Below are 17,220 nucleotides of genomic sequence, written 5' to 3'. Positions count from 1 at the left end.
GTAGTACGTTGTGGTCTACAGTGTCAAAAGCTGCACTGAGGTCAAGCAGGACCATGACAGAACATTTCCCAGCATCAGCAGCCATCAGGAGGTCATTATGCACCCTTACTAGAGCAGTCTCGGTTGAGTTCTGCTTCAGTAAGCCAGATTGGAAGGGGTCAGAGATCTTTGACTTGGAAAACCAGGATCTGAGTTGGGTTTCCACAAGCTTCTCAAGTACTTTACTGATGAAAGGTAGCTTAGAAATGGGCCTAAAGTTACTGGTGGAGCTGGCGTCAAGGTTGGGTTTCTTTAAGAGAGGAGTCACTACTGCATTTTTAAAGTAAGATGGAACACAGCCTTGGCTCAGTGAGCTGTTGATCATAGACTATGTTTACATGCAGCCAATATCCGGGTTATGATCAGGTTAAGGTCGGTATTCGGGTTTCTGAGTTGATCAGAATAACCCGTTTAGAACCATAAATAGAAAGAGTTACCTCTAACTTGCATAACCCCATTTAAATGCGGACGTTGGGGTAGCGTCAGGACGTGTGGACTACGTCCAGACGCAATATGCGTCATTTCCGGTTCTTCTTGTTCCGGTATCCGTGAAAACAACATGTTTCCCAGTTCGGAAGAGATAGTGACCGCATTTGTTTGCGCTTTAGTTTCCTCGTCACTCAAAGTGTGGTGCTGTGCCGCGACTCGCCATGTTGCTCCCAACTTGTTGTTTACTTCCGGTGTTCTGGCGCATACAAGACGTCTCGCTACTCAAAAGACCAAGATTCCTTGCGAACAGAGCATGTGCAGAACACACGCTTTGATGGGGATATCCCGGTATGCGTTTACACGACCAAACATTCGGGTTAGAGAAGGGTTACCCCAGGTGTAGTAACCGGGTTTTTAAAAACCCGGTTATGAGCATATCCGGGTTTTTGGCGGTGTTTACATGGCCGTGCGGAACCGGGTTATTGTGAATATTTGGGTTTTAAAAGGGTTACTGGCTGCATGTAAACGCACTCATAGTCAACAGAGATGGACTGATAGAGGCAAGGGACCCGGCTAAAACAGAGGGAGGTAAGATGTCTGATGAGCATGATGAGAGCTTCATCTGACTGATTATTGAGGCTAAGTCATTTAGTGTAATTGGGGAGAAGGAGGTGAAAGACTCGGAGCACTGGGGGGCCTCCCATCCTGAGGGGGAGGGGGGGAGGGCTGGTGGAATGCTGGATCTCAGATTCAGCACCTTGTTGGCAAAAAAGTGGAGAAAGGTGTTACAGTCATCAGCTGAAGAAAGCTGAGCCTGCTGCGGAGGAGAAGACACGATGCTGGAGATGGTATCAAACAAAACATTAGGATTATTCTTATTTTGACATATGAGGTTGCTGAAGAAAGAAGACCTGGAATTTTCTACACCTTTGTTGTATGACTCGAGAAGTTCTTTAAAATATTCGCGATGAACAACCACACCTGTCCTCTTTCACCGTTGTTCCGCTTTTCTATAGGAGCGTCTAAGATCAAGAATCTGGTTGTTCAGCCAGGGTGAGCTGGAGGCACTGGAACTGCGGCTGGTTTTGTAAGGGGCGACCTGATCCAGAATTTTGAGGCAGTGATCATTAAATGAGTTTGTAAGGAGCTCTACGTCATCAGAGGAAGGAGGTACAAAGTCAAAGAGGGAGGAGAAATTTAAAATGGTAGAACTGTTGATAATACGTCGTTGCTTGGCAGAGTCTGGTAAAAGAGATTCAGAATTTAGGTTAATATTTAAAGAAACTGACTTATGGTCACTGAACACAACATCATGTATCTGCAGCTTATCAACAAGAAGTCCGTAGGAAAAGACCAGATCCAGGGTGTGGCCTGCTCTGTGAGTGGGACCAGACACGTGTTGAGAGAAGTTAAAAGAGTTCATCATGTTTAGGAACTCCCTGGTAGAGCTGTTAGATAGATCCTCAGCATGGATGTTGAAATCTCCAGCAATGATTATCCTGTCTAGTTTAATAGTTGAAGATAGGAGATCCTGAAAGTCAGACAGGAAGGATGAAGTAGATCCAGGTGGGCGATAGACCAGAATTCCATAAACTGGTAGAGCTCGACCAATTTTAATCATGATCATCTCGAATGAGCTGTAGGAGTTTGAGGATATAAATTGGCACGAAAAGTGTTTCTTAAAGATAACAGCTGTTCCTCCACCGCGGCCTGTGGTCCGTGGAGCAGAGAAGAAAGAGCAGTCTTGGGGACAGAGCTCACGGAGATGAGTGACGTCATTTTCACGCTGCCACGACTCAGAAATCCACAAAAAGTTTTATTTTTCAGTGCAGAACAGATCGTTTAGGAAGTGAGACTTGTTAGCGATGGAGCGCGCGTTAATTAACGTCGTTTTCGCAGAGAAATCTGGCGATGTGTGTACCGCAGGCTCCATAATGGCGGTCGGCTGGCGGGCTAAGCTACGTAGCGACTCCAGGCTACACCCGCGGAGGTTCTTTACCTTTAGGTAGCGTCCTGCATCACGGGCACCATTGAGCAGCGAGATCAGCCCAACTCCGCTGAGTTTCTGTGGGATCCACCACAACGCAGCCGCGGAGCAGCGATCGGGAAGAGCTTCACCTCTCGGGATCTTTCGGAGCTGAACGAAGAAGCCAGCTCTCTTCCCCCGTTTCCTCTTCCATGGTCTCCGGGGCAGGCCCACAGGTAACAAAGGGCCGACACCTGGGTTAACGCCAGGTTCCAGAGGCGGTGGAAAAGCGGGTCCGGTATTGGAGTTCTGGAGGTTGATCATCGCGGACCTAATCGACAATAGTAAGTCTCGACCATATGTTAGCAGGGAATCCGCACCAGATAGAGAAAAAACAATAAAAAACAACAACTAACCAAAACAGATCAGGAGCCTAGCAGACGCACAGACACTCATGGGCGCCAATTAAGCTTCTGCTCTTCTGCTGAGGAAAAAGGAGGTGGGTGAAAAGCCAGCATCTCAACAGGGGAGCAACTATAAGACAACTCCATTACTTTAGGCACAAAAGCTGGATTGGGCCGCAGACACACTTTAGTGTAGCCAGGGGCCCACCGTAAACACGAGGGACTGACTGACCATGCCTGAATGTCACTCACTCTCTTTGCTGTAGTTAAAGCTAAGAGCAGCGCAGTTTTTAAAGAGAGAAATTTCAATCCAGCCCCATCTATAGGTTCAAAAGGATGATGACAGAGGGCCTCCAGAACTAGAGAGAAGTCACACAGTGGTACCAGTGGCCTAAAGACTGGTAGCTTACGGCGAGCACCCATCATGAAGCGACTCACTAATGGGTGTTGCCCCACCGGTTTGTCACCAAACCCCACATGGTATGCATAAATTGCAGCCAGATACACCTTAATAGTGGAGAAAGCTTTACCTTTGTCCATCAGACTCTACAAAAAACAGAGTACATCCACCACCGAACACTGAAATGGGATGACACGTTTCTCTTCACACCACACCTCAAAAACCCTCCATTTACAGCTGTAAAGAGAGCAAGTTGAGGGGGCCCTAGCGTTTTGAATGGTGTCAATGACACTTGGGGGCAGGCCTGCCACGCTCAGGTTCCACCTCTCACGGGCCAGGCCCACAGAGACAAGCGGTCTGGGTGAGGGTGATAAATCTCTCCCCTGGCTTGGGACAGGAGATTCCTGCGGACAGGCAGGGGCCAGGGTTCGTCCCAAAGCATCTGGATTATTTAAGCCACCCATGGCTTGGATGGCCACAACTGAGCCACCAAGATCAAAGACAGGCCCTGTTCCCTCACTCTTATTAGAATGGAGGAAATCAGACTGAGAGGAGTAAACGAGTACAGCAGCACTCTTGGCCACTGGTGAGCCAATGCGTCAACTCACAGAGGCGCGTCCGCGTCTGTCAGGGAGAAGAAGAGTGGGCAGTGGGCGCTTTCCCACGAGGTGAAGAGATCTACGGTAACCTGACCGAATCTCAGCCATATTTGGTGCACCACCTTGGGGTGGAGTTTCCATTCTCCGTACAGAGGATTTCCTCTGGACAGAAGGTCTGCCCCTCTGTTCAAGCTGCCCGCCACATGTGTTGCGCGGACTGAGAGGAGTCTGGAGCTGCACCACACAATTATTTCCTTGGCCAGTGAGTGCAGCTGTAGGGTGCGTGTCCCGCCCTGACGGTTGATATAAGCTACCACTGTGGTGTTGTCTGTCTTCACTAAGACATGACGGTCCCTTAAGTAGGGCAGGAAGTGCTTTAAGGCCAGAAACACTGCTAGGAGTTCCAGCACATTTATGTGAACCTGTTTCAAACTGCGTGACCAAACGCTGTTCACTGCTCTCCCCATCAAGGTGGCCCCCCAACCTGTAAGAGACGCGTCCGTCGTCATGGTAACTCTTGACACCACCGCCCCCAGCGGAACCCCAGTTGTGAGAACTGTTCAGTCTCTCCAAGGCTGGAGAGCTGTCATGCACGCCGGAGTTATCTTCACTCTGCGGTGGAGATGACGGCGGGAGCATAGTCTTAACAACCTCACCCACCACTGAACATCTCTCATCATAAGAAGCCCCAGTCGCACCACAGAAATCATTGACGCCATGAGGCCGAGAAGGCGCTGGCAAAGTCTGTACGATGCACGGTATCCTAACTGAAAACGTGCGACACACTGTGTGAAGGACGCAATCCTCTTCTGACAGCGAAACGCGATAAGAGAGAGAGTTTATCTGAAGACCCAGATATTCTGTGCATTGTCTGGGGAATAAACTGCTCTTTGTCCAGTTTATTTTCAATCCCAGGTCGGTCAGATGGCTCAACACCACCAGCGCGTCGCTGGCTGCTTGCTCCCGGGAGGGAGCGCAAATCAGATTATCGTCTATGTGAGAGAAAATTCTGATCTTGCGAGTCCTCAGTGAGGACAGCGCTGCCTCCACACACTTGGTGAAAACCCTCGATGCTAATGACAGCCCGAACGGGATGGTTTGAAACTCGTAGGCTGTGCCCCGATAGGCAAACCTGAGAAACTTCCTGTGTAGAGGATAAATAGAGATGTGAAAATAGGCATCCGCGAGGTCAATCGTGACAAACCAATCTCCTGGGCAGATGGAACGGCAGAGTGTTTTGTGAGTCAACATTCTGAAAGTGTACTTGCGTAAGTGTTTGTTTAACACATGCAGGTCGAGTATGGGACGGAGAGATTTCCCGTCCTTCTGTGGAACAAGGAAGTAGAGCGAATAAAAACCCTGGTGGGCCTCGTCGCTCGGCACCATACTGATCGCTTTTTTTGTTCAACAGTGAAGCAATTTCGTTTTCCAGGATATGCGCCGAATCCTCTCTTGCCACTGACGTTATTATCCCATTGAAACGGGGAGGTTTTGAGGCAAACTGAAGCCTGGAACCCCAACAAACTGTCATCAGAACCCACGAGGGAACTGCGCATGCGCGCCACCTCTTGGCCCGCGCCGAAAGCAAGCCGCTGTTGGGTGACGTCATCTCCGTCACCTGAGCAGCCTCGACTCGTCCCGTGGGAAGAGTGAGAGGGCCCTCTGCTGGGCGCAGAGGGACCTGATGGGGTTTGTTTATTATTTTTTGTGGGGAGCTGTCTGCCCTTGACTGAACGCCTGGCTGCAGAAAAGCCGTCTTTATTTTTAAATGACCCCCCCTGAACATTTCTGCACACATCTGGGAACAAAGTGCTTGGTGACACTAACTGCATGCTCATGAAAAGTGTTTGGTGACACTGCGTTTTCTGCTCCACACACTCGCCACTCCTGCTGGACCGGGAACCACAGGAGTGTCTGAACCCTGAACACAGAGGTCTGTTTGTACCTCTGAAAACCTCCTCTTCTTCTGGAGAGGAGAAGCAAGAGCAGCTAGGATGACTTCTTCCTCTTGCCCTCGCTGGGGTGAGACGGGCGGTTCCTCGCGGCTGCTGCTGCGAAAGAGTGCTTCCCCCATGGGCGAGGGTTCTCCGCCTTGTTTGGCTGACCACCTGCCGATCGCTGTGGTCTAGCCCCACCCTGTTGACCCTTTGCCGCTGGGGCAGCTGCTGCAAACCCAGGCTTGGGTGCCTGAGGTGGCTGAGGGTTATGTTTACGAGGCAAGCAGAGATTGAGGGCCTCACCTTCCTGCTTCCTGCGGGTGCTTGTCTCAGTCATCTTCTCCAGGGCGGGCCAAAGAGACCTTTGACAGGGTCAAATGCTGCATCCATGACATCAGCTTTCTGGCTGTCACCTAGGCCTGACAAGTTTAGCCACAAGGCTCTCTCACCTGAAACAGCCAAACCCATCACACGTCCACAGCCCTGGACTGCTCCTCTAGAAGAGTGCAGGATGAGATCATTCACCACACAGATTTCATCCCATAAAGCCGGGTTAGGCGCCCAAGAGTCCAGCTGACGACCCATTTCCTCCAGGATTTCTCCTTGATAAGCTGACATTAGAGTAACTGCATTGAGGGAACACACAGATTGGCCAGCATATGTGTGCATCCTCTGAAAAATGGATGCCGTGAGACGATCCGTTTTAGATGGGAGAGAGATGCTGGATGACGCTGACATGGATCTGCGGTTGGGGTGAAGGTGGTATGCCACTGAAGGCTCCACAGTTGGGGGTTCGGCCAGCCCCAATTCCCCCATCCCATGCACCTCCAGTTTGGAGTATCCCTTGGTGGGGAGTTTGCTTTTAAATGAGCTAGACCAGTAACACTTGGGTGGAGCGGAGGACAGTGGAAGCCTCATACAGGTCTCGTCCCACCCCTTCTGTCCCTTGGGCTGCCGGTCACTGAATGTTGAGCTTTGCAGCTGCTCGCCTGCAAACCTCGTACACGTCGGTGTACCCCTGTGATGCCACCCCAGTGCCGCTAGGTGGCCTAGAGTGTTGAGCCGGGAAGGTGGAATCGTCTTCCTCCTCGTCCATGTCCAAATAGAGGAGGTTATCACCCGCATCGAGCAGCCCACTGTCAACCAGTCCCTCGAACAGAAGTGGTAGCGGGGGCTCCTCCTCCATCATATCTGCCCAACTTGTGGAGGCTCGCGGCTGATGGTTGTCACCTGCATCACAGGTGTGGCCAAGCCGAGGCCTGGGTTCCGGCCGTTAGCCACTGCCACTCTAAGCCTCCTTTTTCTCTGGCATGGAGGAGCAGTGAGGGCATGTCTGCGGGTTAGCCAGCGATGCCTGGGCGTGAGCAGCACCCATGCACACTATGACAATAGGATGAGGGTCCCTGCCTGAAATAGAAGCCCCACATGACGCCGGGCACAGGCAGGATGCAGCCTCTTTAGCCTTTGGTTCCGACCCTTCCGTCTGGGTAGGGGTGGAAGCCATAGCTGAAAAACCGACTGGTCGTGACAGATTAGCCTGAAAAAGCGTTAGCAAGCTAGTTAGCAGGTGTAAGTCTGCAACTATAGCTATATTTTATATGTAGGACAACTCGTCGTGACACGTTAGCTGCAACAAAATAGCTCATTAGCGAGTAAATGCTAAATAAGAACAGGACAAGCTCGCAACAACGCGTTAGCTTGAGCCACACTCGCTAATACTACTCCGTCAATGACAACCGAGTAGCCGCGGGAGCAGTTCGCCGTGACGCGGTAATGGTTCCTAGCAAAGTGTGCCAAGTGACTTAGAAACACTTACTCAGCTCTAATCCAGACTGCATTGGGACTGCGTTCGGCGACGGATCCTGATGGTACGCCTGGGAACAGTTAAGCAGCTGACCAAAGATAGCCTGAAAATCGCTGAGGGAGCAAAGTGTAGTTTCTCACGGGAAGAAAGCGAGAAAGCGAGAATGAGTAGGAGGGGTTGGTTGGCCGTGTATATACTGGGTGGGCGGAGCCTGGGCACGGCGCTACCAGTCTGTCAGGGACAGACGTGATGTCAATGGAGCTTCCGTAGTTGGTCACGCCAGGGCGATTCCCCGTAGTGAAACACCGAACGAAGTTAGAAAAAGAACCCCGAAATAACAAACAAGATTGAAAAAAATTATAAAGGATAAAAGGGATAATAAATTAAAAGAATTAAAAGATTAAAAAGAAAATAACGAGTAAAAACAAGGTCATGACTAAAAATATTTAAAAAAAACATACTAAAAGGTAAGCACATGTCAACAGGGAAGACACCACAGACTAAAACACTAACAGCCTGATCATTGATCAAAGTTAATGATAAAAATAGGCCTTCGGCACTGACTTGAACCGACACAGTGACGGGGCCTGTCGAACACTGAGGTGAAGAGCATTCCAAAGTTTGAGGGCAGCAAACACGTAGGCCCGCTCCCCACTGGATTTATATTTCATCTTTGGGTGCAAAAGAGCAGGTGATCTGCCGATCTTAGGCTTCTGGATGGTACATATGGCTTGAGCAGTTCTGACAGGGAAGCGGGAGCTGGACCATTTAGGGCATTGTAAACAATAGTTAAGACCTTAAACTGGATGCGGTATTCACAGTGGATGAATCAAAATATTGGTTTAAAAATGTAAAAGCTCAGACGGTATACAATTATGAATGTTAAAATCACAGCTGAGTTCATGTCTGGTGTTACCATAGTGCACTAAAAACATCTACAAGAAGAACTGGACGGAAGGGCCCCACTTGGGTCAGAATAGACATACAAGTGTGTAAAGGAGAGACTCCAGATAGAAATGTGTTTGGAAGATGGAAGGACCCCATAAGAACATGACTGGAAACATGACGGTGTGTGTGACATTACCTGGCCTTCCCCACCCAATAGGTTCTTCTGACTACCATACAGCCACATGAGCATTGGTCCATTTTAGTAGTAGAACAACACCACATACATGTTAGCACAGAAGAAGGTGTTTGAATGTACTCTTACCTGTGTGTAGGTCTCATCTGGGATTGGTCCATCATTAAGCATCTGAGGAACAGGGCTGGCCTCATTCTCTTCTGCTGCAGCAGGAGTCTGAAGGCCTTTCATCTGAAATATAGATAACAGACAAGACTCAGAACTATATGAAGAGACTTTCGAAGGCAAAAAAGATCATCTAACTGTGAAACAGCAGCACAGAACGACAACTGAGAACATGGCGTGGCCTTCTGGACTGCTGGTAATGAGCAGCTCTCATGACGATTCCAGGAGTTCACAGTGGATGAATCAAAAAATTAGTTTAAAACATGTAAAAGCTCAGACGGTATACAATTATGAATGTTAAAATCACAGCTGAGGTCATGTCTGGTGTTACCATAGTGCACTAAAAACATCTACAAGAAGAACTGGACGGAAGGGCCCCACTTGGGTCAGACTAGAGACATACAAGTGTGTAAAGGAGAGACTCCAGATAGAAATGTGTTTGGAAGATGGAAGGACCCCATAAGAACATGACTGGAAACATGACGGTGTGTGTGGCATTACCTGGCCTTCCCCACCCAATAGGTCCACCTGACTACCATACAGCCACATGAGCATTGGTCCAGTTTAGTAGTAGAACAACATCACATACATGTCAGCACAGAAGAAGGTGTTTGAATGTACTCTTACCTGTGTGTAGGTCTCATCTGGGATTGGTCCATCATTAAGCATCTGAGGAACAGGGCTGGCCTCATTCTCTTCTGCTGCAGCAGGAGTCTGAAGGCCTTTCATCTGAAATATAGATAACAGACAAAAGACTCAGAACTATATGAAGAGACTTCCAAAGGCAAAAAAGATCATCTAACTGTGAAACAGCAGCACAGAACGACAACTGAGAACATGGCGTGGCCTTCTGGACTACTGGTAATGAGCAGCTCTCATGACGATTCCAGGAGTTCACAGTGGATGAATCAAAATATTGATTCAAAACATGTAAAAGCTCAGACGGTATACAATTATGAATGTTAAAATCACAGCTGAGGTCATGTCTGGTGTTACCATAGTGCACTAAAAACATCTACAAGAAGAACTGGACGGAAGGGCCCCACTTGGGTCAGACTAGACACATACGAGTGTGTAAAGGAGAGACTCCAGATAGAAATGTGTTTGGAAGATGGAAGGACCCCATAAGAACATGACTGGAAATATGACGGTGTGTGTGACATTACCTGGCCTTCCCCACCCAATAGGTTCACCTGACTACCATACAGCCACATGAGCATTGGTCCAGTTTAGTAGTAGAACAACACCACATACATGTCAGCACAGAAGGAGGTGTTTGAATGTACTCTTACCTGTGTGTAGGTCTCATCTGGGATTGGTCCATCATTAAGCATCTGAGGAACAGGGCTGGCCACATTCTCTTCTGCTGCAGCAGGAGTCTGAAGGCCTTTCATCTGAAATATAGATAACAGACAAAAGACTCAGAACTATATGAAGAGACTTTCGAAGGCAAAAAAGATCATCTAACTGTGAAACAGCAGCACAGAACGACAACTGAGAACATGGCGTGGCCTTCTGGACTACTGGTAATGAGCAGCTCTCATGACGATTCCAGGAGTTCACAGTGGATGAATCAAAATATTGATTCAAAACATGTAAAAGCTCAGACGGTATACAATTATGAATGTTAAAATCACAGCTGAGGTCATGTCTGGTGTTACCATAGTGCACTAAAAACATCTACAAGAAGAACTGGACGGAAGGGCCCCACTTGGGTCAGACTAGAGACATACAAGTGTGTAAAGGAGAGACTCCAGATAGAAATGTGTTTGGAAGATGGAAGGACCCCATAAGAACATGACTGGAAACATGACGGTGTGTGTGGCATTACCTGGCCTTCCCCACCCAATAGGTTCTCTTTTGCTGCTGCAGGAGCCTTGTTTTTTCCCACCTGGATTGTAGATGAATAAAACATATCACAGATCAAAGATGAAATGCATTTCCATAGACAACCAAGAGTAATATTGGAAGCATGGTTAATATTGGAGAAATAGCAACCAACTCACCTTACTGCGCCAAGGCCATTTTGAATCACCATAGTTGTAATAAATTTCAGCTCCTATTTCTATTTTCTTCAGAGAAAAAAGGCACAAATGTGGTTTGTTGTCAACTATGATTTTTTTCATAACGCAATTAGGATTTTTGTGGTTGTCATTGACCAATCTTCCGAGAGAGCCATCTTCTTCAGATGCATCCAGGCTGAAAAGTATTAAAAAAAATTGTAATAGTTTTACATTTTTTAACAGTTTTATTGAAATAATTGTTTTCAAAAGATTTTAATATTTGTGCTTTAATTAGTTTATCAAGTATTAAACCCTTGTTCCAGGGATAACTCGGAATTTCTCTAATCAATAAAAATCATCCATTTTTCCATGTTTACCATAAGCAATGGTTCTGCCACTTAAAGCCAAAGAGAAATTTGCTTTCAGTCTCTGAGTATCGTCTTGACTCGCATTCTTCCTTTGTGAGGAGTTTACCCCTGTACTCCAAGACGAAGTCCCCTGGTTCAATGGGGTGTGTGGCAAACACTCCTCTTCCTATAAAATATATAATAATTAAACATTTCATTCTGGGACTCAAAAGAGATACTACAGTATTTTAAAGTGAGGCTGAGGTTCTTGCGTCTAGTCGGTATATAACCTGCAGACAATGCTCAACATTTTCCTTGCAGGTAAACAGATTTTTGATCAGGCTTTCTGTGGCCAAAACATGTTTTTGATGCCAACCCATCCATATGAATGTATCACTGAGGTCCTGTCTATGCTCTGATACTTTCCCTTAATCTGAGAGTGCTGTGTACCATTTGGTCCACGTAACACACCAGTGAAGTGTAACAACACAGATGCACCCTAACCCATGCAACTCAGACTTGACATAAACCGACAAACAGATGTAGAAGGATCCCAGACTGGAAAATTACAATGGGGCCACAGCAAGGCATGGAACTATATATTAAATAGCAATACAAAAAAGTATTCCTATTTGCAATATATGAGACAGAAAAGCAATATAACAAATGTATATACAACAAATAGATTGACTAGTTCAATAATGTATGGTGCAAATGAGCTTTAAGTTGCAGTAAACTAAAAATGCATTTAAATCTATTTTCACAAGTGCAATGACATTATGATTTACAAGTTTATAATAATTGAGATTTGACACCCAGAGATTGTGAGGAAAAAATGTATGCAGAGGAAGAAATAGAGAAGAAAGTGCTATTTCAAGGTTCCTGCATCTTTTTTAAAAATCTAAATAAATGCTTTTTAAATACCTTAGGAGCTCAGTAAATGACACATAAGTCCTAACAGGCCAAGAGAAACAAGAAAAGAACTGAAATTCATTCATGTGAATGATGACATCTACTTTTAATGTTTAATAATGCAATCCCTACTAACTTCACCCTTTCCTTGTCATTTTTGGATCAATACAGATGAAATTTGCCTTAAAGAGCAAACTGCAGCTTAGAGACAAACCAGAGGGAGAAATCATCAGCCAAAGCAGAGAGATTTATCTGTGGTGTCAGGAGGTTCTGTGGAGGAGCAGGTGTCTCTGTGAGTGAACGATGCTAGCTAGCTTGCTACAACTCGTGCGCTAACAAAATGTTACTGTCATGTAGAGCAGTGGTTCCCAAACTTATTTAGCCGCGCACCCCCTTCTATGTTCCGACCATGTTGACGCACCCCCCAGCCCCACATCAGGGCATGGCTATATATATATATATATATATATATATATATATATATATATATATATATATATATATATATATATATATATATACACATATCAGACGTCACGCTAAACCAGGGGTCGGCAACCTGTTCCCATCAAAGAGCCATTATTACCCGTTTCCCACAGTAAAGAAAACACTGCAGCAGCTGCGGCGTTGTGGGCGGGGCCTACCCTCAGACAGCAGAGCGCTGCTAACAACAGGTGACAGCAGCCGGTACCGGTCGCTCGTGTACGTCAAAGCTGTCTTTCATAAGAAGATAATCAATAAAACAATTTATATAAAGTGGATCCAGAAGTTGTAGCCCGTCTCTGCCTACAATATTTTGATATTTTTCACCCTGTTGGTGGTTTTACTGAGCAGGCGCCACTTTTGTCATACGTTTCTTTTTAAAACATGTTTAGACTGTTCAGAATACAAATCCAGGCTCTGTCACGTTTGATTGTTGTAATTAAACTTTGTAGGTGGGGAAGGTCAGAAAAGGATCCAATCATTTTGTTTCTCCCTCATTTACAGTGACCGAGACAACGGCGCAGTGCGCCTGGCTCTGGTGTTAATCACGTTAAATTTGTAACAATTTTCACAAGAAAACAGAACAGTTAAAAGCAGGGCTTGTGTTGTGTTAACCGGACAGTTCCCGTATTTGACCGTTTATTTTGACGGAGAAAGAATAGAAAGAATTACCCCGACGCATGCAGACGAACTGACACTTTATTCTACGCAAATCGCAGATGTATCTAAATCACTCAAGAAATGATTTCCTTCTGAACATCTGAGCTGGACACCGCTCAGTCAGCGCATACATAAGGTGCACAGCGAGCTGAAGATGTGGAGAGGGGCTTGGAGCACGTCGCAGAAACAGAGCGCATGCGGGAAGATTCCTTCCACTGAAGCGAGTTTGCCAAACCCGGTCTCTCAGAGAGACTTGTCACTTAGAAAATGTTCCCTGATGATGAAACTTTGGCTGAATTGTGCTTGTTCCTGTCTCCAATGTGGCGACTGAGGAGAGTCCCAGAATCTCACATCGTCTTCAGCTCAGAAAGCGCCTATGATTACGCACATGCGTGACGCGTCAACCCGGTCTCACAGTAAGACCGGGTTGGACCTGTTCAGGTTTACGCAGACAATCTACATTTAGAATTAGCTTGCAGATGTAAAATTAATTCAGTAAAATACAAAGCATTTTATTTAAATATCCATTCATTATTTTACAAGCACAGAGAGCCGCATGGAAGAGCCGCATGCGGCTCCAGAGCCGCGGATTGCCGACCCCTGAGCTAGGGCATGTGCGGAGGACGGACACACACACACAAGCAAAATATACTTGTTTTCAATTACGTTCATTGGGCCCACTTACTTTTTCTTAGGCCCACCCACAAATGAGTTTCTGGCTACGCTAATGGTGACTTTTGACAGACTTCTCTGAGCTCCGCAGCCATTACACTTTTCACCTCGCACACCCCCTAGCGGCACCACACTTTGGGAATCCCTGGTGTAGACAATTAAAATATTATTGGTCAGTTAATATAATATTGATTCTTGGCAATGAGCATTTGTCAGCTGTTTAATACTTGTTAATATCCATTCACGTAATGTAGCTTAGCGCTTTAGAGAGAGGGAGAGACGCATGTCATCTTATCCAGAGCACAACCCAGAAACCAGCTTCCCTAGCCCGCTAGCATCTTTTAAAAGCTTTGCATCCTCTTCTTGAGGTTAGGAGCACAAGTTCCTAGCCAGTTCCGACCTAGAAACCAGCATCCCCGCCTCACTAGGAATTTTTGAAAGCTCTATCCTCTTCTAGAGCTCCAATGCTGATCTGGGTAGGAGCCATCAAATATTTTTCAAAACTCCACCAAGTGGCTCTGGAGGATAGGAGGCATGTTGAACTCCCATCACATCACTGGGATTGTAATCCTCTGGTCTGGTGTGGAGCAGAAACGACCGTGTTTTCAGCTGCACAAAATGCACCAGAAAAGGAAGAAGGTGCTGTTCATCTACAGACTACTGGAGTCTGTAGATCCTCCACACAATAGTTTACTATTTTTTTTCGAAAAATCAATGGTTCCACTTATATTACATTATCTATGTGAACTCTCCAAGATTATTTAGAGCTGAGAGGCGCAGAGCTCTGTTCGTTGATGCGCTCCAGACAGATGCATCCTGAGCACAGCCACAGCTACATTCTCAAAGTGTCGCCATCTCAAAAACAAATTTAACACGTAATCATTCATGTCGGCTCATATCCCTTCATGTTTTCTGTCTTTTATTTGTGCCTGATGCATTTTGCTGCTGTGGAGCAGAGCGCATCACCTGTTTCATTCTGCTGTGACTTCACCTCACTGATGCGGTCTGTGCGTAGCACACACTCCTCTATATTTGCGGTCGGTAGATCTTTTAGAACTGCAGTTCAAAGGTAACTCATAAGGTGAATATATATGAAGCCAGATAGCAGTTTTTCTTTAGGATTGAGATGAGATGTAGGAAGATGATAAACAGACAGGACAGAAAAATAGTCAAATAAAAATAAGTTCCTTTTTGTACCTGCTGGTTGCAACAAACAGACACCATTTAAGGTAATCAGAAGTCAGCAACAGAAAATTAAATCATTCTTTCAATGTTTAGAGCAACATGAACTCTGAGAGGCTGCAGGCGCATCAGTGAGTTTGCAGTAAAGATGAAAAAACTACCGTTGTTAAAAGAAATGTGTTTAACTTTGAAAATGTGGGTGCAATTTTAATTACTTGTCAACTTGTCAACTGCTTTGCTTTTGAAAAACACAAGTTGTGTCAAGAAATTTTCGCAAATTACCTTTGTAACCGTCAATGTATCTCGACATAAACCCAACCTTGTCAGTACAGGACAGGATGTGTGTCTTTGCATCATCTATAGGCTTTTTCCTCCTCTTTCTTGTGGACATAATGGCTCTGTGAAAATAATCGTAATTAGTACTTAGTCAAGGCAAATCTCACAGAAAGGTTTTTGAAAAATAGCAAGAGAAAAATAAAATCTAGAACATTCATACAAACACACATACAGCAGCTGTGCATTGAGCTTTGCTATTGCATGATGCACATTGTTTAACATCAAACACAGGATAATGAAATATACAAATTCTGAAATGTGTACACTGAGAGCTGACCGAGCCTGTTGAAGCCAAGAAGTTAGTTTGTTATATAATTACCAAGCTGTGCTGCAAAGACACTCAGTCACTAATCTAAACTAGGGCTGTCAAACTTCTGGTACAACAACATCACTGACACATGCAGCATTTTCAACCTGGACCTTATTTTTTTAGCCTGGCCAGCCAGACTCACTCTGTTCAATTCTGCACAGAGCGAGTCTGGCTGGCCAGGCTAACTTTTTTAACAAATATTACGTTAATTTACTCACCCAGACAAGTGTGGACCTACTTGGCGTAGTTCAGGAGGAGTTTTAATCAGGTTGCTATCACCGTATATCCATATAATGGGAGCCTATCAGGGCAGGATATTATAAGATTATCTGCCCCAAAACTCCTTCATTTAACAATGTTTTGTTGAGAATAGTTAAAAAAAATTTCCTCTGTGAGTTCAGCACGTCTTGAAGGTGCTAACGTATTAGCTTCTGGAGTTTCTACAGGCTTTTAATGCAACCGATTCCAACTGAGATTTCAATAACGTTGCAGCCCTCCGCCATTACGGCTGTAGTCCGCGTAGGTTGCTGAAAGAGTCTGTAGAAGCTGAATTTAGTCCAATTGGTCATTCGATTATTGCAATTTGGAAACACGCAAACCCGAACTACACTGATGTCAACAGCAGCAAGTTCTGTCAAACCGACCGTTGCAGAGCACAGAGTTAAAGTGCTGGCCGGACTACAACCAAGATGGCGACTGGCCGTGACGCTGTTTTAATCGCACAATATTGTTGTATTTTTGCCTTGAAATCACCCCAAACCGAACAAATAAACACTTACGAGATTTTCTGAACTCCGATGGGAGTAGTGTTAACGTTTAATAAGAACACTTGGTTAAATGAAGGAGTTTGAGGGCAGATAATGCAGCAACAACTCCTGCAGTTTTGCTCCCATTGGCATTATATGAATATAAGCTGATGGCGACTCGATAAAAAAACTCCTTCTGAGCGGCTCCAAATAACTCCAAACTTGTCTGGGTGAGTAAACAACGAACTATTTATAATATTATGTTGCTAAAGTTAGCCACATGGCAGCCAGCTTAAATACATCCCAACAGAACGCCAAAATATAAACTCTTCTGAACCATGCCTAGCTTACCTGCTGCATGCAGAGGTCGGTAAATGTAAAAATAATCAAAATAATCCAATCACTCCGTCGTCTTTTTGTCTTCAATCCGTGTTGTTTTCTTCTTGTTGTGAACTTCCGGTAGTTTTCCTCAGTGCAGCAATGTCATTGGCCAAAGGTTTCAGACTCCCGCGGTGTGTATAAGATTTTGCGGGAAGTGTATATCCTGACTTCCGGTTACGGTCGGCTGCAGGATACACACCTTTACACACTTGCCCACTTTTTGCTACCTTAGGGGACAATTTTTTGACATGAAAAAAAAAGCAATGGTAGCATCAGGGGAGGCTGCTGAGCTCATTTTAATTGAAATCGGAGTGGGGTCCACCATTTTGGGCCCCACTTGGATTTTGGACCTCCTTAGGTGGGT

At 45.7% G+C, this 17,220-nt stretch overlaps 1 protein-coding gene across 2 annotated transcripts in view; it reads right to left on the bottom strand.

The window, feature by feature from the left end:
• Positions 1–16,961, bottom strand: part of LOC107386708 (rho GTPase-activating protein 26) — a 154,636-nt gene extending 137,675 nt beyond the window's left edge. The window contains exons 1-2 of one of the 2 annotated variants that reach the window (XM_070555790.1): positions 16,827–16,961; positions 15,366–15,481 (exon numbers count right to left, since the gene is read on the bottom strand). In XM_070555790.1, coding sequence (XP_070411891.1) covers positions 15,366–15,474 — 109 coding nt within the window. In that variant the 5' untranslated portion in view covers positions 15,475–15,481; positions 16,827–16,961. Of the gene's footprint in view, positions 1–15,365; positions 15,482–15,947; positions 15,966–16,826 lie in introns of those variants that run through there. The other variant, XM_070555791.1, reaches the window with a different exon arrangement.
• Between the last annotated feature and the right edge of the window lie 259 nt (positions 16,962–17,220).

Source organism: Nothobranchius furzeri, chromosome 10 (assembly GCF_043380555.1).
Source record: "Nothobranchius furzeri strain GRZ-AD chromosome 10, NfurGRZ-RIMD1, whole genome shotgun sequence".
Classification (NCBI taxonomy): Eukaryota; Metazoa; Chordata; class Actinopteri; order Cyprinodontiformes; family Nothobranchiidae; genus Nothobranchius; species Nothobranchius furzeri.
Note: the sequence above shows the minus strand (reverse complement) of the source record. Positions and strands in the feature narration are given on the sequence as shown.